At 40.8% G+C, this 27,245-nt stretch overlaps 2 protein-coding genes and 1 non-coding gene across 14 annotated transcripts in view; all 3 read left to right on the top strand.

The window, feature by feature from the left end:
• MYO5A (myosin VA) overlaps positions 1 to 7,267 on the top strand; it is a 194,244-nt gene extending 186,977 nt beyond the window's left edge. For 4 of the 9 annotated variants that reach the window (XM_032621152.1, XM_032621156.1, XM_032621160.1 and 1 more), the window contains 2 exons: positions 404 to 484; positions 777 to 2,511. In XM_032621152.1, the coding sequence (XP_032477043.1) occupies positions 404 to 484; positions 777 to 929 (234 nt within the window). In that variant the 3' untranslated portion in view covers positions 930 to 2,511. Of the gene's footprint in view, positions 1 to 403; positions 485 to 776 lie in introns of all 9 variants that reach the window. The other 5 variants (XM_032621153.1, XM_032621154.1, XM_032621159.1 and 2 more) reach the window with 3 other exon arrangements.
• A 12,657-nt stretch (positions 7,268 to 19,924) lies between these two features.
• TRNAE-UUC lies at positions 19,925 to 19,996 on the top strand. Its single transcript has one exon. It is a non-coding gene; the product is annotated as a tRNA-Glu (tRNA).
• Positions 19,997 to 23,538: 3,542 nt separating this feature from the next.
• Positions 23,539 to 27,245, top strand: part of MYO5C (myosin VC) — a 117,349-nt gene continuing 113,642 nt past the window's right edge. For all 4 annotated transcript variants that reach the window (XM_032622234.1, XM_032622235.1, XM_032622236.1 and 1 more), the window contains exon 1: positions 23,539 to 23,727. In XM_032622234.1, the coding sequence (XP_032478125.1) occupies positions 23,701 to 23,727 (27 nt within the window). In that variant the 5' untranslated portion in view covers positions 23,539 to 23,700. The remainder of the gene's footprint in view (positions 23,728 to 27,245) is intronic.

Here is a 27,245-nt window from a genome sequence, read left to right on the forward strand (position 1 = left end):
TTTAATGTCCATCACTTATCTCAAAACATAGAAATCTTACATAGATTACACATAGAATACATATAGAAAGTAACTAGCTGAATACACAGGACACTGTTAACTATTGTTACTTTGAGAGACTGAGAGCATGCAGGTGGGAGCACTTTTACTTTTCATGTTTTTTCAAATTTATGTTGCTTCTTAAAGTGTAAAATATTATATTAATACATTCTTATTTTAAAAATTCAGCTAATAAAGGTAAATGTGCCTTCAGAACCACTCCCTCTCCCCTCTTGCCCTAACCAAGCCCTGAGTAGAACTGAAAACTGTATGCAGAGATCCTTTTAGTTTTCCAGATAACAGGTACCCAGCATGTATGTATTTGATAATATGCTAAAGACTTTGATCATTTTATTTCTCCCAGATTGTCAAAGTGTTGAATTTGTATACTCCAGTTAACGAGTTTGAAGAAAGAGTCTCTGTGTCATTTATTCGTACTATACAGGTAAGATCTCCCAGGCTTTCTTTTGCTTTGATTCACCAACACAGTCGTTTGAATGGAAATTTTATAATTTATTGAAGGGTAATGCAGCTTTTATTATAATTATTTTATCTCATTTTTATAGTGCATTAACTTTCTTGATAACACCTTATTGGAAAAATGAAGTGATTTTAAAACAAATATAAATATTCTTCATTAGTTGAGGATTTTTGGTAGAATTTTGTCAAAAAAAATCTTTATAGATTCAAAGAATTGATGCTCTGTTTTTTTGTTTTTCTTTTTTTAATCTTCTCAGATGCGTTTACGAGACAGGAAAGACTCTCCTCAGCTGCTCATGGATGCTAAACACATCTTTCCTGTCACCTTTCCTTTTAACCCATCTTCCCTTGCACTAGAAACCATCCAGATTCCAGCCAGCCTGGGCCTGGGATTCATATCACGGGTCTGAAAGTGATATCAAGGAAAATATTGACAATACAATACTTGCCTGAAATAACCCATTATTTCAAGTGAGGTACTGAAAACACATTTTAAAAGAGATGGTACTTATTATCTCCCAAACAAGGGGTTATTGACTGGAACTCCCCCTAGAATACTTTTCATCATCTTGGAAAGAAAGATAGGCTCCTTTGTGCTGTGTTACCTTTTAACAACACTCATCCTTGATCAGTTAGGTATCTGCAGTTGACGTGCAGGTGAATGATGGAAGGAAGGAAAAAAATGTGTCTTCAGCTGCCAGCATTTATTTTGAATCCTTATCACTGCATCTAAATGATATCAAAAACCTAAATTCCAGATATGAATATGAGCTGTTGTTAGAAAGGTACCAATAAGGAACCTCCTGTGTGCTAACCAGAAGAATTGAAAGAAAAATCATCACTGAGTACATATCATACCAGTTTAGGAATCAATTATGTTGCTACTGTCCAACTGGAACAAAGAAATAAACTGGCAATATGTAAAGTAACTGGCCAAGTAGCTCCCCTCTATGTGTCACTATGATGTAGAGATACTAAGAGAATGTTGGTTTGCTATAGAGCATGGAAGTCCGTTTGTACCATAGTTTACTGAGCATTTTAAATTGCTGCTACATACTATGTTCTTTAAAACGTAAGCGATATTCATATTAGGCACTACAATAATAAGCTTCTCTTTTATCAACTCTGTTTACAGTTCAATCAGCTCAGTTTCAACTGGATTATGTGCACATAGCTACAGATTCACCTGCACAAGTAGCAGACACTGGGAAGTCATGTAGTAATATGACACAATGTTTGACATTTAGGGATAGGATTAGGCAAAGTGGCTATTATTGATGTCCTTTATTCAGGATGTGTTACATTGATGTGCTCATTAATTTTCCCTGGGCACATATCACATCAGGGTACAGTGTTCTGTGAAGTGACCTATTTTTAGTTATCAGATCTGCTTCCTGCAGTGCATATTTTCAACCTTGACAGGTTTTCTTTCTTCTTAATTTATTTAAGAATTAATGTCAGTCAATATCTAGAGAGGATTGTCAGAATATTCATGATTTAGGTCTTGAAATCTTAATTATTTTATAAATTATGCAAAAGAAAGTATATAACAAATAATTACGATTCCATTTTTTAGGCTTTGCAACTTCTATAAATGTTCTCAATACCACTAGATACTTTAAAGAGCATCATATTAGAAATACATTGACCTATATAAAAATATAAGGAGATTGCTGAATTTTACAGAGGATTTGGTTTAATAAGACCCAGATTCTATATGTTTTCATTCTGAAATTCTCATTAAACGTAGTCTCCATTTTTCCTACAAATCTTATACAATAAATGTTTCAGGTTGTGCAAAAGCAAATTCTTAGCTTTCTTTAGAAACTTTGGTTCTGAATTACAATCATAGATTTATATAAATTAACTATTAGATGATCTATAAAAAAAGACATCTTATTAAAATATGTGCAATATTATAAATGCAAGTGAAACATTTTCAAATCAGTGATAAATATTGCTATTAAAAGATAAATTCTGTCTGTTAACTTATTTGGGCCTCAAATTCCTCATTTATTCAGTGAGAGTGTTAGACAGCTGGTTCTTAAGGTCCCTTCCACATCTGAAGTTCTCTCCTCGCCGTACCTGAACCACAGAGAAGTGAGATGCAGGTACTCAGTAAGGTTACCCTCTAATGGAAAGACTAGTGTTTGGTGCCTGTTAATTTTGAGGGATTAATAAAATGTAAAATCACAGGTTTGTGTAGCTGTAATCTTTCTTAAATGTACATGATTTATGTACATGCTTTTTCAAAGTTAATGAGTTTAGGTAGTTTTTATTGAATTGTGCACTGCTGTATTCAGTTTGGATACATTTATTCATTTGCAAAACCAAGAAAAATACTAACTCAGTTCAATTTTCTCTATTTTCCCTGGTTCTCAGTGTGGTTTTCAATGAACTGTTGAAACCACGTGGTTAGTACTGAATCTGTCAGAGTCTTAAGAACATAGATGGGACTTGGGTGGGAGAGATGCTCCAAAATATGCCACCATGATTGTAGGCTCTCCCCCTCAGACCTAGAAATCCTCCCAGGCCCTTTCCCAGCTCAGTCCTGTGTAGCATGTCCCGTACACACCCTGAGTCTTGTCAGGTCTTCAGGATCACGCTCTAGCTTCCACCGCCACTGCAGCCCTTTATCTTTCCTGCAGACAGCTCATATCCTGAAGCATGTCTTGTCTGGGCCTTTCTCTCTCTCCTGTCTTCCATCTTTCTGCTGCAAAGTGCTGGAGCCTCTGTTCCACACCTGGGCCAGAGTCTCTCCTGTTCAGGGATGGCCACACAAAGATTATGATATTTCAGGGCTCCAACTTCCTCCAAGGCCTATCTAAAACCCCAGAAGCGGATCTGAATTAATTTCTCTTAGTGGTCTAAAGATCTTTAGTCATAACAGAAATACCTTACAACCAGGGAACCCCAAGTCCTGGTAAGTCATTCTGTGTCCTACTTTCTTGAGGATGCAGGAATATTCTGCTGACTGTGGGTATCCTCGGCCACTGAGGACTGCTCACCTTTCCCTTTGTCCATCCACACTTTCTCACCCAGCTTCAAACACACCTGCACCAGCCCTCCACTCCGTCCACCCACTCATTTATCTGCTCACTCTGTCCCTTCCTTCAGCCGCATCCTGTGTCCCATCACCTGTCCATTCACCTGCTCTGACTCTTTTGAAGGCTGTGGGTGAAGGCAGTCCTCAGTTGCCCCACTGGCCTGCCTGGGGCCTACCCTTCAGGCCACTCTTTGCATGAGTTCTTGCTGTTCTCACTTCTCTGCAGTACGATCTTTAGCATTATCACTAATTTGCTTTTTCATAATTCCTCTATGACATACAATAGGAATTCAAAGAAAGAATTATTTGAGAAAGCAACAGTTCATTGTTTTAATAGCCCCTTCTCAGTAGTCTCCTCCCCACTCACTGTACAGAGAAACTCAGCTCACACCTTGGAAAGCAAAGCTGAAAACTTAGAAGCAGTTTCCCTTCTTGTAGCTTTTCTTAGGTTAAGGCTTTGCTCTGCCTGAGAGTAACTATAATGAAGGGGAAAGATGAGTATGGGGTAAACTCCATGAAGTGTAGCTTCATTATTCCTTTGGAAGTTGTGAAAATGCACCTGACACTTCTTTCGTCAATTGCAAAAGTACAACAATATATATTCCAAAGCCACCTGATAGGAGATTTGGGGATTCGGGCCAGTTTGTGTCATTTACTTTATTATTTCCTTCATTTTAATGGATAATTGAGAGTTGTCTCTTTCTGAGTAAGTGATTACGTATAATATAGATCAAATCTTTTAATAACAGTGGCGGAGGCCGTGAAAATATTTTATTAGAATTTCAGTGTAGTGATTGTTGTGAGAAATGACTTCCCTGGTAACCCTAGGTAAAAGGGCATCTGGCACCATCCTGAGATGTCCTCATATTCTCTCTCTCTCTTTCTCTCTCTCTCTCTCTTTCTTACACACACACACAGAGTCTTCAGTATCTTCAACTATTTAGAATAAAACAGAAAGCAAAATGTCATGTGTGGCCCTTCAGTTCTCCTGGTGAAAGGTAATGTAGAGACAGTACCTTGTGTCTGGCTATGCTTCACTTCAGCCTTTCTCTGTTACCTCATTGTGTCCTCACAGCAGCCCTAGAAGGTAGAAGGGCAGCTACTACAGTCCTTAGCTGATGATAATTTGAGAGAGAGATAAGGGCAGTGACTTGCCTGAGGTCACTCAGCCCTCCAGCTGTGCTGTCTTCCCATATGCAGCAGTGGCACTGAGGGCACATGCGGGGCAGGAGACTTTAGAAAGCCCTGAGGTTCCATTCTGTTCCTCCTGGTACCTGTGGGAGGCCCCAGTCCAGCAAGAGGTGCTCCTTTTCCTTATCAGAGTTGGCAACTGGCATATGGGAGGTGAGGAAATGATGGGTACCAAGTTCTTGGTGCTAATCAGATGGGGTGCCTTGTGGTTTCCTCTTTGTTGTAGTTACCTGCTATAACTAGGTTTGGCTTTTGTAATGAATCAGTGCCCCCCTGGAGGGTACAGTACTCTGTTTTGGTCATTAATTAGTAGCAAGCTCTCCCAGCCTGACAAGAGGCGGTGAGAGCCTCCCAAAAGGAAAGAGGAAGGTCGCTCTCAACACACAGACCTCAGAGTCACTGTCAGAGCCACCAGGTGAGCTGTGCAGCCTGCAGAGAACCTGCAGCTGCAGGCCAAGCCCCTGGGTCCCTTCTGAGGGCTGTCTCCCAGGCAGGCCACACATAAGTCAGTGTGTAGTTGAACATGACGGTGTGTGCATGCTTCCAGTGTTGGCTTTGGAGCCAAGAGGTGTGCTGTGTGCATGTGTGTTAGGCTCAGTGTATGGGTAAGTGCATTGTGATTTCTTCTCAGGCTGTGCTGTGAGGGCCGCCTTAACCCCTGCTCCCTTCCCTCCTAGAGCTGCCTTAAGTTCTCTGGAACTTCTCCTCTGTAAGGGCATGTCTTGCCTGGAAAGGGTATCTTGCCCTGTTTCTCAAGGTGTTGTGAGGGTTTGGGTGGGTGTGGCCTCCTTTCTTCCTTCGTTCCCTTTCTGCATGACCCTCCCCTCCTGTTACTTCTCCTTCCGTTCTTTTCTCTCATTTCCAAACAGGTATTAGAACTGTGAGGCAGCAGCAATCTCAGAGCCAATGAAATGTGGTCTGAGAGAGTGTTTCCTGAGGTTAGGGGGCTCTGTGTTACAATTAAGCAAATGAATATATGGAAGAAATATAGAGATAAGTTAGATTCTTGGTAATATTTAAATGGCTTGTTTTCCACTGAACTGACCTGTGCTTAGTAAAGCTAAAAGGTAGAACTGTAAAATCTTTCATGGACATTCATTAAAAAAAATTTTGAGAACCCTTTACGCATATCAAAGATGGAGTGAAAATAGGAAAGAGTGCTATAAATTCTAATTCACTGTATTCAGTATTACCCTAAATTAAGTGAACCTGAGTTTACAGTAGATTTCTCAATAGATCAGGAACTGAAAAGCACTATGTAAAATATCTGCCAAAATGCATTTTATACATTTTTTTTTAATTTTATAATTTGGTTTAGCTAAAATGTTCATTAGCTCAATTTAATGGGTGTTATTAGATTCATTAAGATGTCTGAAAATGACTAACATTTCCTTAGTATTGTAATGTTTCTTGAAATATTTGGAAAAAAATGTTTTTTGAGTTGAATCTGGTATGTGCAATTCTGTGCTTGGTAGGTCAGTACATTTTCATGGCATTTTTCAGAGTCAGTAGTTTTCAATATTGTCATTATATGTTATAAAAACGTGGTCGACATTTCAGGCTCTCTACATGAGCCATTTAATTTTATCCAACATATGCTGAATTTTTCCTTTAAATGTGGGTATGTGTGTTATAATTTATGATTCCTAGTTATGTATTTTTGTGGAACACTGGAGTTAGGTTGATTTTCATGTGTCCTTGGAAAATTTAAATTGCTGTAACAGTGTTGCACAGAAATGAGCTTATGACATTTGATATATTGTATTTTGATTACTAACTTTAATTGTTAACTTACTGTGAAATGGATATGCCTTTTAACTACAATGACATTGAACATTGCCCATTGCAGTTTTTCAAATGTTTTCCCTTGTTGGATCTGGAAAAGAAATTCTACTCTGATCTACATAGAAAAACATGATATAGTTAATGTTTGAAAAGTTCTTAGGTAAAATAGTCATCCATTAAAAATCAAAAGTAGGGCTTCCCTGGTGGTGCAGTGGTTGAGAGTCCACCTGCCAATGCAGGGGACGCGGGTTTGTGCCCCGGTCCGGGAAGATCCCACATGCCGCGGAGCGGCTGGGCCCGTGAGCCATGGCCGCTGAGCCTGCGCGTCCGGAGCCTGTGCTCCGCAACGGGAGAGGCCACAACAGTGAGAGGCCCGCGTACCGCCAAAAAAAAACAAAAAAACAAAAAAAACAAAGCAAAAGTACTGAGAAGTGAAACGCATTATCAACCAATACTACTTTTAAACTAAACCTACCCCAGCATATCTCACATGGAATTTTAAAGAATAAGTTAATAATACACCTCATATCAACAAAAGCCTTTGAAACATGGATTTTCACCAGATATCACCTAGTGCTAAGATGAAAACCAAAACAATATCAGATTGACATTTATGCTCTAAATTTGTAGTTGTCTAATGTTGTACTTAGTAAGTGTGCATCACTAATGCTGTATTCTCCTAGATATTATAGAAAATTGTTCAAATAAAGATATGGATATAAAGGATTTTTGGTAGTGTCTTATAAATAAACCCACAGCACATACACCAACGTAGATCACATTTGGGACTATAAAACACACCTTTAAAATTTAAAAGAATAGAATTAAACTAGAAATCAGTGACACAAAAATAGCTGGAAAATCCCAGAATACTTGGAGATTAAACAACACACTTCTAAATAACACATGTATCAAAGAAGAAATTGCTAGAGAAATTTTAAAATATTTTGAAGTAAATATAAAGGAATATACAGCTTAAATTTTCTGGGACGCAGGGAAAGCAGTACTTAAAGAGAAATTTATAGCATTGAATGCATGTATTAGAAAACAAGAAAGACCTAAAATCAATCTTCTAAGTTTCCACTTTAGGAAACTAAGAAAAGAAGAGAAAATTAAATACAAAGTAAGGAGAAGAAAAGAAATAATAAAAATTAGAGCAGAAATCAATGAAATTGAGGATGGGAAATTAATAGAGAAAATCAATGAAACCAAAAGCTGGTTCTTTTTAAAGATCAATAAAATTGATAAGCCTCTAACCAGGCTTACTAAGAAAAGGAAAGAGATGACATGTAGTAGATTGGTGGTTGCTCAGGGCTGGGAGGAAGAGAGGGAGTGAGGGGATAGGGAGCAATAACTAAAGAGCAAGGAGTTTCTTTTTGAGATGATGAAAATGTTTTAAAATTGACTGTGCTGATAGTTTAACATATCTGTGAATATATTAAAAAACACTGAGTTATATACTTTAAATGGGTGAAGTGTATGCTATGAGAATTGTATCTCAATAAAACTATTTTTGAGTAAACTTGTGACCTCTAATATGGCAGACTGAAGAGCTCAGCAAATTCTCCCCTCAAAAAAGCAAGGACAGGGGCTTCCCTGGTGGTGCAGTGGTTAAGAATCCACCTGCCAGTGCATGGGACATGGGTTCGAGCCCTGGTCCAGGAAGATCCCACATGCTGCAGAGCAGCTAAGCCCATGTGCCACAACTACTGATCCTGTGCTCTAGAGCCCGTGAGCCACAACTACTGAGCCCAAGTGCTACAACTACTGAAGCCCGCGCACTCTAGGGCCCATGCTCCACAGCAAAGAGAAGCCACTGCAGTGAGAAGCCCGTGCACTTCAACAAAGAGTAGCCCCTGCTCGCCATAACTAGAGAAAGCCCGTGCACAGAAACGAAGACCCAATGCAGCCAAAAATAAGTAAATAAATAAATTTATTTAAAAAAAAAAAACCAAGGAGATGAAAGACCCATATGCTGAAAACTATAAAACATTGATAAAGGAAATTGAAGATGATTCAAAGAAATGGAAAGATATCCCATGCTCTTGGGTTGGAAGAATTAATATTGTTAAAATGGCCATACTATCCAGAGCAATCTACAGACTTAGATAGCAATCCCTATCAAAATACTTATGACATTTTTCAAAGAACTAGGACAAATAATCCTAAAGTTTATATGGAACCACGAAGACCCAGAACTGCCAAAGCAATCCTGAGGAAAAAGAACAAAGCTGGAAGCATAACCCTCCCAGACTTCAGACAATACTACAAAGCTACAGTAATCAAAACAGTGTGGCACTGGCACAAAAACAGATATATAGCTCAGTGGAACAGAATAGAAGGCCCAGAAATAAACCCACACACCTACCTACAAAAAAGGGGGCAAGAACATACAATGGAGAAAAGAGCCTCTTCAACAAGTGGTATTGGGAAAGCTGGACAGCTACATGTAAATCAATGAAATTAGAACACTCTCTCACACCATATGCAAAAATAAACTCCAAATGGTTTAAAGACCGAAATATAAGACATGACACCATAAAACTCCCAGAAGAGAACATAGGCAAAACATCCTTGGACATAAATCATAGCAAAATTTTCTTAGCTCAGTTTCCCAAGGCAAAAGAAATAAAAGCAAAAATAAACAAATGGGGCCTAATCAGACTTGAAAGCTTTTTCACAGCAAAGGAAACCATCATCAAAACAAAAAGGCACCTATGGAATGGGACAAAATATTTGCAAATGCTATAACCAACAAGGGGTTAATATCTAAAATATACAAGCAGCTCACATAACTCAATACCGAAAAAACAATCCCCTTAAAAATGAGCAGAAGGGGGGAGCTTCAAGATGGCGGAAGAGTAAGACACAGAGATCACCTTCCTCCTGACAGATACATCAGAAATACATCCACATGTGGAACAATTCCTACAGAACACCTACTGAATGCTGGCAGAAGACCTCAGACCTCCCAAAAGGCAAGAAACTCCCCCACGTACCTGGGTAGGGCAAAAGAGAAAAGAAAAAACAGAGACAAAGAATAGGGACGGGACCTGCACCATTGGGAGGGAGCTGTGAAGGAAAGGTTTCCACACATTGGGAAGGCCCTTCGCGGGCGGAGACTACAGGTGACAGAGGGGGGAGGCTTCAGAGCCATGGAGGAGAGCGCAGCAACAGGGCTGCAGAGGGCAAGGCAGAGAGATTCCCGCACAGAGGATCAGTGCCGACCACCACTCACCAGCTCGAGAGGCTTGTCTGCTCACCCGTTGGGACGGATTGGGGCTGGGAGCTGAGGCTCGGGCTTCAGAGGTCGGATCCCAGGGAGAGCACTGGGGTTGGCTGCATGAACACAGACTGAACGGGGCTAGTGCGCCACGGCTGGCCGGGAGGTAGTCCGGGAAAAAGTCTGGAGCTGCTGAAGAGGCAAGAGACTTTTTCTTGCCTCTTTGTTTCCTGGTGCACGAGGAGAGCAGATTAAGAGCACTGCTTAAAGGAACTCCAAAGATGGGTGCAAGCCGCGGCTATCAGTGCGGACCCCAGAGACAGGCATGGGACACGAAGGCTGCTGCTGCAGCCAGCAAGATGAAATAATTCTCCACACCTCCCCTCACGGAAGCCTGTGCAGCCTGCCGCTGCCAGGGTCCCGTGATCCAGGGACAACTTCCCCAGGAGAACACACAGTACGCCTCAGGCTGGTGCAACGTGACACTGGCCTCTGCCGCTGCAGGCTCAACCAGCACTCCATACCCCTCCCTCCCCCCGGCCCGAGTGAGCCAGAGCCCCCAAATCAGCTGCTCCTTTAACCCCGTCCTGTCTGAGGAAAGGACAGACACCCTCAGGCGACCTACACGCAGAGGTGGGGCCAATCCAAAGCTGAACCCCAGGAGCTGTGCAAACAAAGAGAAAGGGAAATCTCTCCCAGCAGCCTCAGGAGCAGCAGGTTAAATCTCCACAGTCAACATGATGTACGCTGCATCTGTGGAATACCTGAATAGACAACAAATCATCCCAAATTGTGGAGGTGGACTTTGGGAGCAACGATATATATTTTTTTTCCCCCTTTTTCTCTTTTTGTGAGTGTGTATGTGTATGCTTCCATGTGTGATTTTGTCTATATAGCTTTGCTTTTGCCATTTGTCCTAGGGTTCTGTCTGTCTGTTTTTTTGTTTTTTGGGTTTTTCTAGTATAGTTGTTAGCACTTGTTATCATTGGTGGATTTGTTTTTCGGTTTGGTTGCTCTCTTTCTTTTTTTTTTATTACTTAAAAAAATTTTAATAATTATTTCTTATTTTAATAACTTTATTTTATTTTATCTTCTTGTTTCTTTCTTTCTTTTTCTCCCTTTTATCCTGAGCCGTGTGGATGACAGGCTCTTGGTGCTCCAGCCAGGCGTCAGGGCTGTGCCTCTGAGGTAGGAGAGCCAAGTTCAGGAGGTTGGTCCACAAGAGACCTCCCAGGTCCATGTACTATCAAACGGTGAAAATCTCCCAGAGATCTCCATCTCAACACCAAGACCCAGCTCCACTCAAAGACCAGCAAGCTACAGTGCTGGACACCCTATGCCAAACAACTAGCAAGACAGGAACACAACCCCATCCATTAGCAGAGAAGCTGCCTAAAATCATAATAAGGTCACAGACACCCCAAAACACACCACCAGACATGGACCTGCCCACCAGAAAGACAAGATCCAGCCTCATCCACCAGAACACAGGTACTAGTCCCCTCCACCAGGAAGCCTACACAACCCACTGAACCAACCTTAGCCACTAGGGACAGACACCAAAAACAACGGAAACTATGAACCTGCAGCCTGCGAAAAGGAGACCCCAAGCACAGTAAGTTAAGCAAAATGAGAAGATAGAGAAACACACGGCAGATGAAGGAGCAAGGCAAAAGCCCACCAGACTTAAGAAATGAAAAAATAGGCAGTCTACCTGAAAAAGAATTCAGAATAATGATAGTAAAGATGATCCAAAATCTTGGAAATAGAATAGAGAAAATAAAAGAAACGTTTAATAAGGACCTAGAAGAACTAAAGAGCAAACAAACAGTGATGAACAACACAATAAATGAAATTAAAAATTCTCTAGAAGGGATCAATAGCAGAGTAACTGAGGCAGAAAAACGGTTAAGTGACCTGGAAGATAAAAGAGTGGAAATAACTACTGCAGAGCAGAATAAAGAAAAAAGAGTAAAAATAATTGAGGACAGTCTCAGAGACCTCTGGGGAAACATTGAACACACCAACATCCAAATTATAGGGGTCCCAGAAGAAGAAGAGAAAAAGAAAGGGACTGAGAAAATATTTGAAGAGATTATAGTTGAAAACGTCCCTAATACGGGAAAGGAAATAGTTAATCAAGACCAGGAAGCACAGAGAGTCCCATACAGGATAAATCCAAGGAGAAACACGCCAAGACACATATTAATCAAACTATCAAAAATTAAATACACAGAAAAAATATTAAAAGCAGCAAGGAAAAACAACAAATAACACACAAGGGGATCCCCATAAGGTTGACAGCTGATCTTTCAGCAGAAACTCTGCAAGCCAGAAGGGAATGGCAGCACATGTTTAAAGTGATGAAGGAGAAAAACCTACAACCAAGATTACTCTACAAGGATCTATGAGCAAGGATCTCATTCAGTTTTGATGGAGAAATTAAAACCTTTACAGACAAGCAAAAGCTAAGAGAATTCAGCACCACCAAACCAGCTCTACAACAAATGCTAAAGGAACTTCTCTAGGCAGGAAACACAAGAGAAGGAAGAGACCTACAATAACAAACCCAAAACAATTAAGAAAATGGTAATATAAACATACATATGAATAATTACCTTTAATGTAAATAGATTAAATGCTCCAACCAAAAGACATGGACTGGCTGAATGGATACAAAAATAAGACCCATATATATACTGTCTCCCAGAGACCCACTTCAGACCTAGGGACACATACAGACTGAAAGCGAGGGGATGGAAAAAGATATTCCATGCAAATGGAAATCAAAAGAAAGCTGGAGTAGCAATTCTCGTATCAGACAAAATAGACTTTAAAACAAAGAATATTACAAGAGACAAAGAAGGACACTATATAATGATCAAGGGATCAATCCAAGAAGAAGATGTAACAATTGTAAATATTTATGCACCCAACATAGGAGCACCTCAATACTAAGGCAAATACTAACAGCCATAAAAGGGGAAATTGACAGTAACACAATCATAGTAAGGGACTTTAACACATAGTAGGGGACTTTAACACCCCACTTTCACCAATGGACGGATCATCCAAAATGAAAATAAATAAGGAAACACAAGCTTTAAATGATACATTAAACAAGATGGACTTAATTTATATTTATAGGACATTCCATCCAAAAACAACAGATACATTTTCTTCTCAAGTGCTCATGGAACATTCTCCAGGATAGATCATATCTTGGGTCACAGATCAAACCTTGGTAAACTTAAGAAAATTGAAATTATATCAAGTATCTTTTCCGACCACAACGCTATGAAACTACATGTCAATTACAGGAAAAAATCTGTAAAAAATAAAAACACATGGAGGCTAAACAAGACACTACTTAATAACCAAGAGATCACTGAAGAAATCAAAGAGGAAATTAAAAAATACCTAGAAACAAATGACAATGAAAACAGGACAACCCAAAACCTATGGGATGCAGCAAAAGCAGTTCTAAGAGGGTGGTTTATAGCAATACAATCCTACCTTAAGAAGTAAGAAACATCTCAAATAAACAACCTAACCTTATACCTAAAGCAATTAGAGAAAGAAGAACAAAAAAACCCCAAAGTTAGCAGAAGGAAAGAAATCATAAAGATCAGATCAGAAATAAATGAAAAAGAAATGAAGGAAATGATAGCAAAGATCAATAAAACTAAAAGCTGGTTCCTCGAGAAGACAAACAGAATTGATAAACCATTAGCCAGACTCATCCAGAAAAAAAGAGAGAAGACTCAAATCAATAGAATTAGAAATGAAAAAGGAGAACTAACAACTAACACTGCAGAAATACAAAGGATCATGAGAGATTACTACAAGCAACTCTATGCCAATAAAATGGACAACCTGGAAGAAATGGACAAATTCTTAGAAATGCACAACCTTCTGAGACTAAATCAGGAAGAAATAGAAAATGCGAACAGACCAATCACAAGCACTGAAATTGAAACTGTGATTAAAAATCTTACAACAAACAAAAGCCCAGGACCAGATGGCTTCACAGGTGAATTCTACCAAACATTTAGAGAAGAGCTAACATCTATCCTTCTCAAACTCTTCCAAAATATAGCAGAGGGAGGAACACTCCCAACTCATTCTACGAGGCCACCATCATCCTGATACCAAAACTAGACAAAGATGTCAAAAAGAAAGAAAACTACAGGCCAATATGACTGACGAACATAGATGCAAAAATCCTCGACAAAATACTAGCAAGTGGAATTCAACAGCACATTAAAAGGATCATATACCATTATCAAGTGGGGTTTATCCCAGTAATGCAAGGATTCTTCAATATATGCAAATCCATCAGTGTGATACACCATATTAACAAATTGAAGGAGAAAAACCATATGATCATGTCAATAGATGCAGAGAAAGCTTTCAACAAAATTCAACACACATTTATGATAAACACCCTCCAGAAAGTAGGCATAGAGGGAACTTACCTCAACATAATAAAGGCCATGTATGACAAACCCACAGCCAACATCATCCTCAGTGGTGAAAAACTGAAAGCATTTCCACTAAGATCAGGAACAAGACAAGGTTGCCCACTCTCACCACTCTTATTCAACATAGTTTTGGAAGTTTTAGCCACAGCAGAGAATAAAAAGAAATAAAAGGAATCCAAATCGGAAAAGAAGAAGTAAAGCTGTCACTGTTTGAAGATGACATGATACTATACATAGAGAATCCTAAAGATGCTACCAGAAAACTACTAGAACTAATCAATGAATTTGTTACAGTAGCAGAATACAAAATTAATGCACAGAAATCTCTTGCATTCCTATACACTAATGATGAAAAATCTGAAAGTGAAATTTAAAAAACACTCCCATTTACCATTGCAACAAAGAGAATAAAATATCTAGGAATAAACCTACCTAAGGAGACAAAAGACCTGTATGCAGAAAACGATAAGACACTGATGAAAGAAATTAAAGATGATACAAACAGATGGAGAGATATACCATGTTCTTGGATTGGAAGACTCAACATTGTGAAAATGACTCTACTACCCAAAGCAATCTACAGATTCAATGCAATCCCTATCAAACTACCACTGACATTTTTCACAGAACTAGAAAAAACAATTTCACAATTTGTATGGAAACACAAAAGACCCCGAATAGCCAAAGCAATCTTGGGAAAGAAAAACGGAGCTGGAGGAATCAGGCTCCCTGACTTCAAACTATACTACAAAATAGACAAAATAGACTCAGACAAAAAAATACAAAATTCTAGAGAAAAAAAGGACATTTCATAATGATAGAAGTCAATTCATCACAAAGATATAGCAGTTATAAATGTACCCTGGGTAAATTAAGAGAAGCAGGCAGTTTGTGGTGGGAAGAGATAAAAAGGCACATAAGAAGCAGAAATGAATGAAGGACAGTGACTGAGTCCAGTCATGCCACGTGCAGATCTAGAGACTCACTGCTCAGTGCATGGGGAACCTGGCCCAGATCTTGGTGAGTTATCTTTCACCAGATCCAGATCTTAGTGAATGCTATTTTTCTGTTCCCATTCCACTATGATTCCCTTGCCGTGTCTGTCCACTCCCCAACTTGCCCAGAGTTTCCCAAAGAAGGGCAGTCAGAGATTAATATCCATTCTCCCTTCTTTCAGTCAAAACCTACATTTCCTAGGCTCCTTTGCTACTAGGTGTGGTCATGCGACCACGTGGCCTGAGAAGGAGCAGATCTTCCCAGGCCCGTTTCACTTAAATGCAACATGTGGGGAGCAATCTTGGACCATTTGTTTGAAGGACAGTGGAAGCACAAAACAGAAGTTTCTTTGTCCCTGGCACTGAGATTACCACCCCAACTCAGACTCCTGTGTCCACCTTCTATATGAGAAAGAAATAAGCCTTGCCTGAGCCCTTCTTTTATAAAAAGAAAAAACTGTAGACACCTAACAGAACCCCGAGATACATGAAGTAAATGTGACAAAATTGAAAGGAGAAATTGACAACTCAGCAATAATAGTTGGAGCCATCAATATCCTATTCTCAAAAATTAGCCGAACTAGACAGGAAATCAGCAAGAATATGGAAGACTTGAAAATAATATCAAGCAGTTTGATCTAACTGACATTTATAGAACATTTTACCCATATTCTTTTCAAGCACACAGATCACTCTTCAGGATAAATTATATGAAGACAATGAAACAAATCTTAGTACATTTAACAATATTGAAATCACATAAAGTATGTTCTCTGACTACAATGGAGAATGGAATCAAATTAGAAATCAACAGAATCAAATTAGAAAACTGAAGGAAATTTGAAAAATATGCAAGTATTTGGAAATTAAGTAAGACGCTTCTAAATAACAAAGAAGAAATCACAAAGGAAATTAGTAAATATTCTGAGTTGAAAAAAACAAAAATGCAACAAATCAAAGTTTATGGGATGTAGCCAAAGCAGGTTATAGAAGGAAATTGATTGCCCTTATTAGAAAAGAAGACATGTCTGAAATCAATAATTTAAGCTTCTATCCTAAGAACCTAGGAAAAAGAAAAGAACAAACTAAACCCAATGCAAGCAGAAGGAAATACTAAAGGTTATAGTGGAGATCAATGAAATGGAACACAAAAGAGAAAAATTTATGAAATTAATGAAACTGATGAAAAGATTAATAAAATGACAAACTTTTATCCAGATTAACCACACAAAAAGAGAAAAGATAAAAATTACCAAAATCAGGAATGAAAGAGGGAACAACATTTCTGAGCATCATTTCTAGGGTGCAAAATTTAGAGAGGCAGGATCAGGCAAATACAAGCTCAGTACCTGAGAATGAGTAACATCCCCCTAGGCACCTCACTTTAGTCCCGGCCCTGCTACAGAGACCCTAACAAAATGTAAAGAATTATAGTAGAATACCATGAATGACTTCACAGCAACAAATTAAACAAATGAAATGGACAAATTCCTAGAAAGATACAAATTATGAAAACTGACTCAAAAAGATATAAAACTCTGAATATATGTATAAGTAAAAAATTAAATGAGTAATTAATAATCTTATAAAGAAAAGACCAGGCCCAGATGGCTTTATTGGCAACTCTTATCAAATATTTAGAGATGAAATAACACCAACCAACTTTGACAGCAAAGGCAAACAAAATACACCACAAGAGAAGAAAATTACAGACCAATACTCCTCATGAAAATAGAGCAAAAAGCATTACAAAAACCAAAACATTGGGCTTCCCTGGTGGCGCAGTGGTGGAGAGTCCGCCTGCCGATGCAGGGGACATGGGTTCGTGCCCCGGTCCGGGAAGATCCCACATGCCGCAGAGCGGCTGGGCCCGTGAGCCATGGCCGCTGAGCCTGCGCTGTCAGGAGCCATGGCCGCTGAGCCTGCGCGTCAGGAGCCTGCGCGTCAAGAGCCTGCGCGTCCGGAGCCTGTGCTTCGCAACGGGAGAGGCCACAACACTGAGAGGCCCGTGTACGGCAAAAAAAAAAAAAAAAAAAAACCAAAACATTACACACTAAATCCAGCAATACATAAACAGGATTACATACCATGATCAAGTGGGGTCTATCCCAGGAATGCAAAGTTGATTTCACATTCAAAAATCAATTAATATAATACACCATATTAATAGAATAGAGGACAAACCCCACATGATCATCTCAATAGATGCAGAAAAAGCATTTAACAAAATCCCATTCAATGTTTTTTTAAAAATCTTATAAACTAGGAATAAGAGGAATTCCATGAATTAGAATACTCGGTGCTACTAAGATGGCAGTTCTCCCCAAATTGAAATACAGATTCAACACAGTCCCTAACAAAATCCCAAGCTGAAATTAAAATTTATATAAAATTTATATGAAAATGCAAAGGACTCAGAACAGTCAAAACAATTTTGAAAAAGGAAAACAAAGTTGGAGGAATTACACCTTCCAATTTCAAAGCTTTGATGCTACAGTCATCAAGACAGGCACGGGTGGTACTGGCACATGTGTTGACATAAAATCTATGGAACAGAAATGAACATCCTGAAATTATGGTCAACTGATTTTTGACAAGGCTGTCAAGGCAATTCAATACAATTCTTTACAATAAGTGATGCCAGAACAATTCAATATCCAAATGTAGAAAGAGATTAATTTAGACCCTTACCTAAATAGCACACACAAAAAGTAACCCAAAATGGATCATAGTCTTAAATGTTAGAGCTGAAAGTATGAAACCTGTAGAAGAAAATTTTTGTGACTTTAAGCTAGGCAAAGATTTCTTAGATACAATACCCAAAGCATGATCCATAAAAGAAAAAGAATAGATAAATCGGCTTCATCAAAATTTGAAAGTTTGTACAGCAAAAGACACCATGAAGAAAATGGAAAGATAATCTACACAGTGGGGCAAAATATTTGCAAATTATATATCTGATAAAGGATTTGTGACCAAAATATATGAAGAAAGATGGTGGATTCAATGCTTTTATTGACCTTCCTTTCCTCCTGAAATGCCCATAAATGATGATAAACACAATATGAGAAAGAGAATGGAAGAGAAGTGACAACAAATTTTGGAGGATGAAAAACAGACAATTGTTGCTTATTTTCATAAATGACAGGAAGGCTGAACCTAAACTTGCAAAGGTGGGGAGTCCAGAAGTAGTAGCCTAGTTCACGGAGCAGAAGTCTGAAACACTCGGGAACAGAACTCAGAGACAGCAGCACAAAGTGATGTGGGGCTGAAAATAGAACTTCTGTTTAAATAGCAATCGAAGTGGCCTAAAGGCTCGAACAGATATTTCACAAAAGAGAATACCAATATGGTCAACAAAGTGTCATCGTGGAAATGCAAAGTGAAACCACAATGAGATATCACAACACACTCATCAGAAAGGCAAACATTTAAAAAGCTGACATGTCAAGGTTGCTGAGGATATTAAGCAAATGAAAATTTCATATACTGCTGATAGAGGTAGAAATTGATACGAGTTTTGGAAACTCTTTCAATATCTACTAAAGTTGAGCATTGCATACCTTATGATCCAGCAATCCCATTCCTTTTATGTACCCAACAGAAATGCATAGATCTGTGCATATAAAAAGTTCATAGGTCCGTATAAAAAAACCCATATAAAAAAGGTTCATACCAGCATTATTCATAATAGCCACTTTGGGGAGAGGGGTTTTCTTCTTTTAGTTCTTTGGGCTGGCAATTAAAATGAAGTAAAGCTGATAAACAGGAAAAAATCAAACTTATTACATGCGCATGGGGAAACCACATATGCATGAAGAATTCCAAAGACAGCAAGGCAAGATGAGGTGTGTATATATTCTGGACTAAGAAGAAGGAGGTGAGAGGATCTGAGACTTCAAAAGGAAGTAAGGTAATTTCAGGAAGATAAAAATAGTTGATGTTTGGTAAATAAATATTTGCTGGCCCATCCAAAGGCAACTGGGCAGTGAGAGGACTTTGAGTAAACAGACCTTGCTAGGTTCCTCCCTGCCTACCACACCTAATTCATACTTTACTATAGTTGTCTATGGTGATAGCTTCTTCCTGGGACAGGCCTCTATCTTAAATTCTTTCAGGCAGCAAGGGTGGGAGTTCAAAGGTTCTTCCGTAGTCTTTTGGGTCCTGCTTCTTTTCAGCTCAAAATAATCCACATGCCAGAGCAGCACATACTGGGGCAGCTTGCCCAGAGCCTCATCACCACAAACCAAAAGAACCCAAATATTTATCAATAAGAGAATGAATAAATAAATGGTAAACTATTTATACAGTGGAATGCTGTACGTGACAAAAGATAGCAAACTGCAGCTACATGCAACAGCATGGATAAATGTCATGTAAAAACCAAATGCAAAAAATTACAAACATGATTCCATTTATAAAAACATCCAAAATAGGTAAAACTAACTCGTGGTGATAGAAGTCATAACTTCGGTTATCTTTGAGGGGTAATGGCTAGAAGGGACATTGAAGGTTTGAGGATGTTGAAAATGTTCTGTCTGGGTTGGGTGGTGTTTACTTGAGTGTGCTGCTGTGTTCCATGTATAAGAATACATTGAGCTGTACATTTATTATTTGTGCACTTTCTGTATATAATTTTATTCTTCAGTAAAATTTCTATTTAAAGAAAAAAGTAGTGAAATCCTTGGTGGTCCAGTGGTTAGGACTTGGCGCTTTCACCGCCATGGCCCAGGTTCAGTCCCTGGTCAGGGAGCTAAAATTCTGCAAGCCATGCAGCATGGCCAAAAAAAAAATTTAAAAATAAAGAAAAAAGTAGTTAGACATTTGGATTCCTTTCTTAACTGAGGAACGACACAGCTATCCCTACCCACTTTATGCCTTTTCCTTTCTTTATGTTATTTTGAAAAATAAGTGTACAAAATTGAATTTACCATAATTCTCTTTTTCTGGCACCTATCGTGGTTGGTCCATGTCAAGCCCTTTTTCATATTTTTGGTTTCCCTTTTTTCTTTATACCCAGTCTCACTTCCTTCAACCTCATGAATATCCACTTTTATATATTTAATGGATGACTTTGCAAGTTATCATCCAACTTTTATTTACACATGCTGATATCCATGGACAACATATAGTATTGCAGTTTTTGTGAGTTTTAAAATATATATGTTCATTGCAGCACTATTTACAATAGACAGGACATGGAAGCAACCTAAATGTCCACAGACAGATGAATGGATAAAGAAGATATGGCACATATATACAATGGAATATTACTCAGCCATAAAAAGAAACAAAATTGAGTTATTTGTAGTGAGGTGGATGGACCTAGAGTCTGTCATACAGAGTGAAGTAAGTCAGGAAGAGAAAAACAAATACCATATGCTAATGCATATATATGGAATCTAAAAAAAATGGCACTGATGAACCTAGTGGCAGGGCAGGAATAAAGATGCAGATGTAGAGAATGGACTTGAGGACATGGGGACGGGGGAGGAAGGGGAAGCTGGGGCGAAGTGAGAGTAGCATTGACATATATACACTACCAAATGTAAAATAGCTAGTGGGAAGCAACGGCATAGCACAGGGGGATCACCTCAGTGATTTGAGATGACTTAGAAGGGTGGGATGAGGGGGTGGGAGGCAGGCTCAAGAGGGAGGAGATATGGAGACACATGTATGCATACGGCTGATTCACTTTGTTGTACAACAGAAACTAGCACAGCATCGTGAAGCAATTATACTCCAGTAAAGGTGTGTAAAAAATAAAAAAATAACAAAAAATACATATATATATGACTTGTGCTAGACATCTATTCAGCATTGTTTTTTATATCTCTCAGAGTGGTATAGGTAGATCATGTCCATTCCTACCAGCAGCTGTACAGTTTTACGTTGTATGTATACACTATTTTACTTATTCATACCCCTTCTGATGGATATTTAAGTGTTTCCAACTCTTTGATATAGAACTGTGTTGTGATGAACATCTACATAATTATCTCTTTGGGTGACTATGTGAGAATTTTTCTGCCTGAGTTTATTTTCAGTAAATATTCTCAAATTGCTCTCTTAAATAGGAGGATCAGTACAGTCAGCCCTCCATACCCACAGGTTCTGCAAACACAGATTCAACCACCTCAGATCCAAAATATACACTTTTTAATTCCAGAAATTTCCGGAAAAGCAAAACTTGAATTTCCATGCTTCAGCAACTATTTACATAGCATTTCCATTGTATTGGGTATTATAAGTAATCTAGAGATGATTTAAAATATGCAGAAGGATGTGTGTAGGTTATATGCAAATACCATGCCATTATATCAATATATTAGGGACTTGAGCATCCAAGGAGTTTGGTATCCTTGGGTGTCCTGGGACCAATCCTCCCCCGAATACCAAGGGGTGACTGTATAGTTCCCAACAGCTGTGTGAGCAAAAACGTTCTTGTTTTCTCACATCCTAGGCAGCATATGATGTTGTCCAACCTAAATATTGTTGCCAATATGGATGTGAAGTGATCTCATTGTTTTCATTTTTATTTATTTTATTTCTCTACTAATAAAGTTAACATCTCTTTATATGCTAACCAGCCATTTGAATATCCCCATGTGAAAATTGCCTATTCATTTCCTTTGCCAACTGTCCAAAATTTAAAACTGGACTTCCTATCTTTTCTTTAACCAATTTACAGTAGTTTCTTACATACTCTAGATTAATATTCTAGATATTAATCACTTGTTTTTTAAATTGCAAATATATTTCCTAATCTGTCAGCTTTCTTTGCAAATGGTGTTCTTCACTGAACAGAAATCTTTCATTTTGATGACCTTAAATCCATAATTTCCTTCTATAGCTGTGCTACGTTGTATCTTAACTCATTCTTTCTTAACCCAACATTTAAAAGATATTACCCCTATGTTTTTTCTAGTAATTTCCTCATTTTACTTTTAAGTTTTAATCATGAATCCATCTAGAGTTTATTTTTGAATGTACTGTTTGCCATGCACTTGCTTTTATTTTTATGTTTTTTTTAATATAATGACTCTTCTATTAAATAATCTTTCCCTTCCTCCTCTGGTTCTCCAGGCCACTATATAACGCAGGCTTCTGTTGGTAGATTCCATTCTGTTCCATTATTCATTTTTCCATTCCCATGCCGGTGTCACACTGTTTTAATGACCATGGCTTTGTGATATCCCTTAATACACGGTAGGGCTAATCTCTTTGTTCTTTGTTTTGAGCATTGTCTTAATTATACACGGACTTTTATTATTCCGTAAAAAATATAAAATCACTTTACAATTCTCCAAAAGTCCTGCTAGGATTTTTTTTTTTAATTTATTAAATTTATTTTTTGGCTGCGTTGGGTCTTTGCTGCTGTGCACAGGCTATCTCTAGTTGCAGCAAGCCAGTGCTACTCTTCGTTGCAGTGTGCAGGCTTCTCATTGCGGTGGCTTCTCTTTGTTGGCGAGCATGGGCTCTAGGTGCACAGGTTTCAGTAGCTGTGGTACGCAGGCTCAGTAGTTGTGGCTCACGGGCTTAGTTGCTCCGCCCCATGTGGGATCTTCCCGGATCAGGGCTTGAACCCATGTCCCCTGCATTGGCAGGCAGATTCCCAACCACTAGTGCCACCAGGGAAGTCCGCCTGCTAGGATTTTGATTCCAGTTGTATTAGGCTTATATATTAATTTGGGTACAATTGACACCTGTACAATATTAAATATTCCCATCCATGAGAATAGCACGTTTCCCCATTTATTCGGGCCTTCTTTTATACCCTTGAAGAGAAATTCAAACACTTTCTCCACAAAGGCCAAGTGCATTTTTGTTAGTGGACACTTTATAGTTTCGTTTATATTTCAAATATCTTATTTTCTAACCAGTTTTTGCTCATACAAAGGAAACTTATTCACTTTAAAATCTGATTTTGAATATAGTCACTTGGCTGAACTCTTTAACAAGTTCTAGTGGCTGATTCTCTTGGATTTTCTATGCAAATGGTTATATCCTCTGCTCTTTCCAATAAGCACGTTGAGACCCTTATAAGGGAGCTAAAACTTGGGTCGGGAACTCCTCGGAACACACCTGCTTCCTCCCTCGAGAGCCAGCGAATCCCGTGACCCGCGGGCTCTTGGCTGAGCACTCTGCCCCAGCCAGGTGGACCCACTTCGCCGCAGGCACCCGCCCGGAGGAGGGGCGCCGCGCCCGCAGCCCCCGCCCCGCCAATCACAGCGAGGCCTCGCCACGGGCCGGGAATGACCAATCCGCGACTTCTCTCCTTCGGGGCCGCCAACGCTCTGCAAAGTTAGTTGGCTTCTGGGAAACTTCTTCCGCAAGATGGCCCAGCGCTGATTTGCGGGACCCGCAGCGACGGTTACCTGCCCCGGGGCCACAGAGCCGCCGGCCCAGCCCCCGAGCCTTGCACCTCCGCAGCCCTCGAGCTGCCCTCTCGCGCCCATGGCGGTGGCCGAGCTGTACACGCAGGTAGGCAGGGCGGCCCGACCTAAGGGAAGGAGCGCGGGAGGGAAGCGGCCGGGCGCTAATGCTGACTGTACCTGGCGCCCGGGCCACACCTGTGCACCTGGCGCGCTCGCCGCGGGGAGGGGCCGCGGAGCCTCGTATCCCCCGCCCCGCCGAGAGCTCGGGTCCCTATCGGTGGGGATGGCGCCCCCGGGAGCCTGGGTCCCCTCGGGATGGGAAGACGGAGTGCTAGGGGCTGCTTCTCCGGCCGGACCCGAGCTTCCCGGTGTCCAGGAGTTGCGGGTCCGTCCCTTCTCCCGCGCCACAGAGGGAATCAGACTTGCCCACGGAAACTCAGAAACCTCAGACACGGGCGAAGAATAGTCTGTAATCTTACCCCTTGAACAACTCGGCACAGAAGCTCGGACCGCAGTATTCAGGATGCTTTCTAGAATTCCCGGGTCTTCAAAATACCTGCACGTGCACTGAAGTTCATCTGGTGCCTGGAGCTGCGGGTGCTTGGGAGTGTGGCCCAGGCCTTACCCGTAGTAGAAGTTGAGGGCTCCTGGGAATCCAGGGATCCTGACGCTGTAGTCACAGGCTCTTTACTCACATTTATAAGGTGCTTTACCGCTTATAAAAATACCTTTCACGTACACCCCGAGTCCGGGAATCGCTCTAGAGCATTCCTCTGAAACCTCCTCTTCCCGCAAACGAGGGCTCCCCCCCTTCGCTGGGAAGGTCAGGATTCCCACATGGTGCCCAGAACCTTCTGAGATGAGCTTGGTTAATTATTTGGATAAAAAGTGTGAAAGTGGGGCTTTCCTGGTGGCGCAGTGGTTGAGAGTCCGCCTGCCGATGCAGGGGACACGGGTTCGTGCCCCGGTCCGGGAAGATCCCACATGCCGTGGAGCGGCTGGGCCCGTGAGCCATGGCCTCTGAGCCTGCGCATCCGGAGCCTGTGCTTCGCAACGGGAGAGGCCACAACAGTCAGAGGCCCGTGTACCGCAAAAAAAAAAAAAAAAAAAAGTGTGAAAGTGTTGGAAAAAATCCACTCAAATAGCCATAAAGCCAGATACTCCTGTACCCCAGTGGGGGAAATATATGGTACCCAGTATTCAGATAGATGAGACTAGAATTCATCCATTTCCCCTGACAAGTGCACTAGCTTTATAATAAAGAGACACTTTTGCTGTAGATCTATACCATGGCTGTAAATAATTTGTTTCAATGGTTTAAGTAAGCGTTTTTTCTTCTACTTTGTTTAATTAGTTAACAGTACAAATACAAACTAACCAAACAGTATTTCCCCCTCTATTAACTAGAGTTCTAAATGGCAGTGGTAGAATAGTTTTACCAGTGAGAATGTGAGACATCAAATATCCAGCAGTGCTTCTTAGATCTTCAGCTTACTGGAGCTAAAAAAAAAAACTTGAAAAAAACCTGTTCTTGGAAGATACTTTGGAGGTTGGAGGAAAATGCTGATTAATCCATTCTAAGTAACAATTTTTCCTGAAGCAAAAAGACACAAGTGTGAATACCCCTATCATAAAGTGACTCATGCCACAAATATTTATTAAATACCAACTAGGTACCAGGCACAATGTAGGAAAACTAATATGGAAGAGTTTTCTAGAGGTGAGCTTGGATGGACAAAGACTGAGAATCGCAGAGCCAGAAGAAGCCTTGATGGCCATCTCTACCCACTTTGTGTCCAAGTAAGCACCTGTGTCCAGGCACCTCCCTTCCCAGTGGTCGATCAGCCTCCACTTTGTCAGTTCCAGAGGTGGGAAGCTCCCCCATTTGTGTAGCTACCTGTTTAGGTTTTAGAGAACTTCTTTGTTAAAGAGTTCTTCCTTAAACTGACACAAAAATCTTAAGCTCTCTCCCTTGCTTCCCTACCACTCCCTCCCACACTCGCGAGTCTGCAGATCTAGCCATTAGTCTAAGTCAAAGTGTGTGACGGGGGAACCTTGGCCACAGTGAACCCACAGGAGTGCTCTGTTTCCCTGCACAATCTTAGCCACATAATGTTTTAAAACAACCTGAAACCCATTGCTGCACTCAGAGGCAAGTAGTCACCCTGTAGCAGGGTGATGGGTGGGCTGTCCAATCAGGGATCCGTGTGTGGCAGCCAGTTCCTGTGTGACATCCAGACCCGCCCTATGATCTGCCCGCTGCCCCGCTCACCCACTTTACACTGCTGTTACCTGCCTGGCCCCTGACTAATTTCCCTTCCTGCACTGAAGACAGGCATATTATCTCCCATAAAACATTTGTTTAGCCCTTTTTGTATATAAAACATTATGCTTGGGGAAGGTTAGTCTTGCCTCAGGGAGTTTTCTGATGAGTGAGAAATGAGAAATGTCAAGTAATTCAATCTGCTGAGGCCTGGAAGGCATGGAGGAGCCTGCTGGGGGATGGGGCTTAGCAGGGGAGAGTCATGGCAGCCAAAGAGTTAGGTCAGGGCTTTATATTCCATTGAATATTTTGAATGGGGATGACAGGATCCAGGGTGGTGTAAGTCAGATATGCCAGCGGTGACCATGAGATTCTGTGCCCATGGGAGAGAGGCTGGAGCCAGGTAGCTGAATTCTCAGGTCATCCTAAGTGCATGGGGGAAAAAATTAGGGCTGCAGTGTTAGACGTGGAGGATGGAAGGAGCTCGCAGAGAGCATGGAGAGGTAGGTGAGAATGGGAGACGGCACTGGGGCGTGTGAGGAAGAGGGATGACCCAAGGCTGACATGAGGTTAGAGTCTGAAAGATCGAAGCAGGCTGGTGCTGTTGACACAGGGACTTCAGGAGGAGGAGACGTTAGGGAATTCATGAGGCAAGGTTTGTACCTGCGGGGGTTGATGTGGGGAAGGGGCTTCCAAGGGAGAGTGCCCTGAGTGGTTGGAGGTTGGTATAGAAGATGGGCCAGGAGTTTTCCCCGTAGGTGGTGATTGAAGCCCAGGCATGAGGGCATCATCAAGGGAGAGAAGAGGGCTAAGACAGGACACTGGGGATGCATCTGTTCAGGGAGGAAAGGAGGCAGAGGGGCCGCAGATGGAGCCGTCACAGGGAGGGGGACACGGGAGGCCTGGCACGGGAACCACAGGAAGAGAGGTTCTGAGAAAGGGGACACTCCGGAGGAAGTGGGTTGAGAGTAGTTGCTGCCAGTTGAAGTGTGAAACGACCCACCCCTTTTCAAAAGCTCTGGCAGCGTGCCTTAGAAACGTTCAGAGCATTTGCTGCTGTTCAGCAGTGCCACTGTTTGAAATCTCTCTGAGAAAAACCGGTCCGGCCATCCTCTAATTGAGCCCCTCTGGAGGCCCCTGTCACTTTCAGACTCACTGAGCAGCCGCAAGGCCCCGCCTCTCTATCTTCCCCCGCTGCCTGCCAGCTCCTACCTTGGCTCACCCTCTGCCCAACTTCTTGCCATCCTGCAGTGCATTCCCGCAGTGTCACCACTCTCTGTCTGTTCTGCTCACCGGTGCCTGCACCTTTCAGATTCAATGTGAGCAGTGCCTCTTCGTCTTTCCTATTTTTTAAATCAAAG

Source organism: Phocoena sinus, chromosome 2 (genome assembly GCF_008692025.1).
Source record: "Phocoena sinus isolate mPhoSin1 chromosome 2, mPhoSin1.pri, whole genome shotgun sequence".
NCBI lineage: Eukaryota > Metazoa > Chordata > Mammalia > Artiodactyla > Phocoenidae > Phocoena > Phocoena sinus.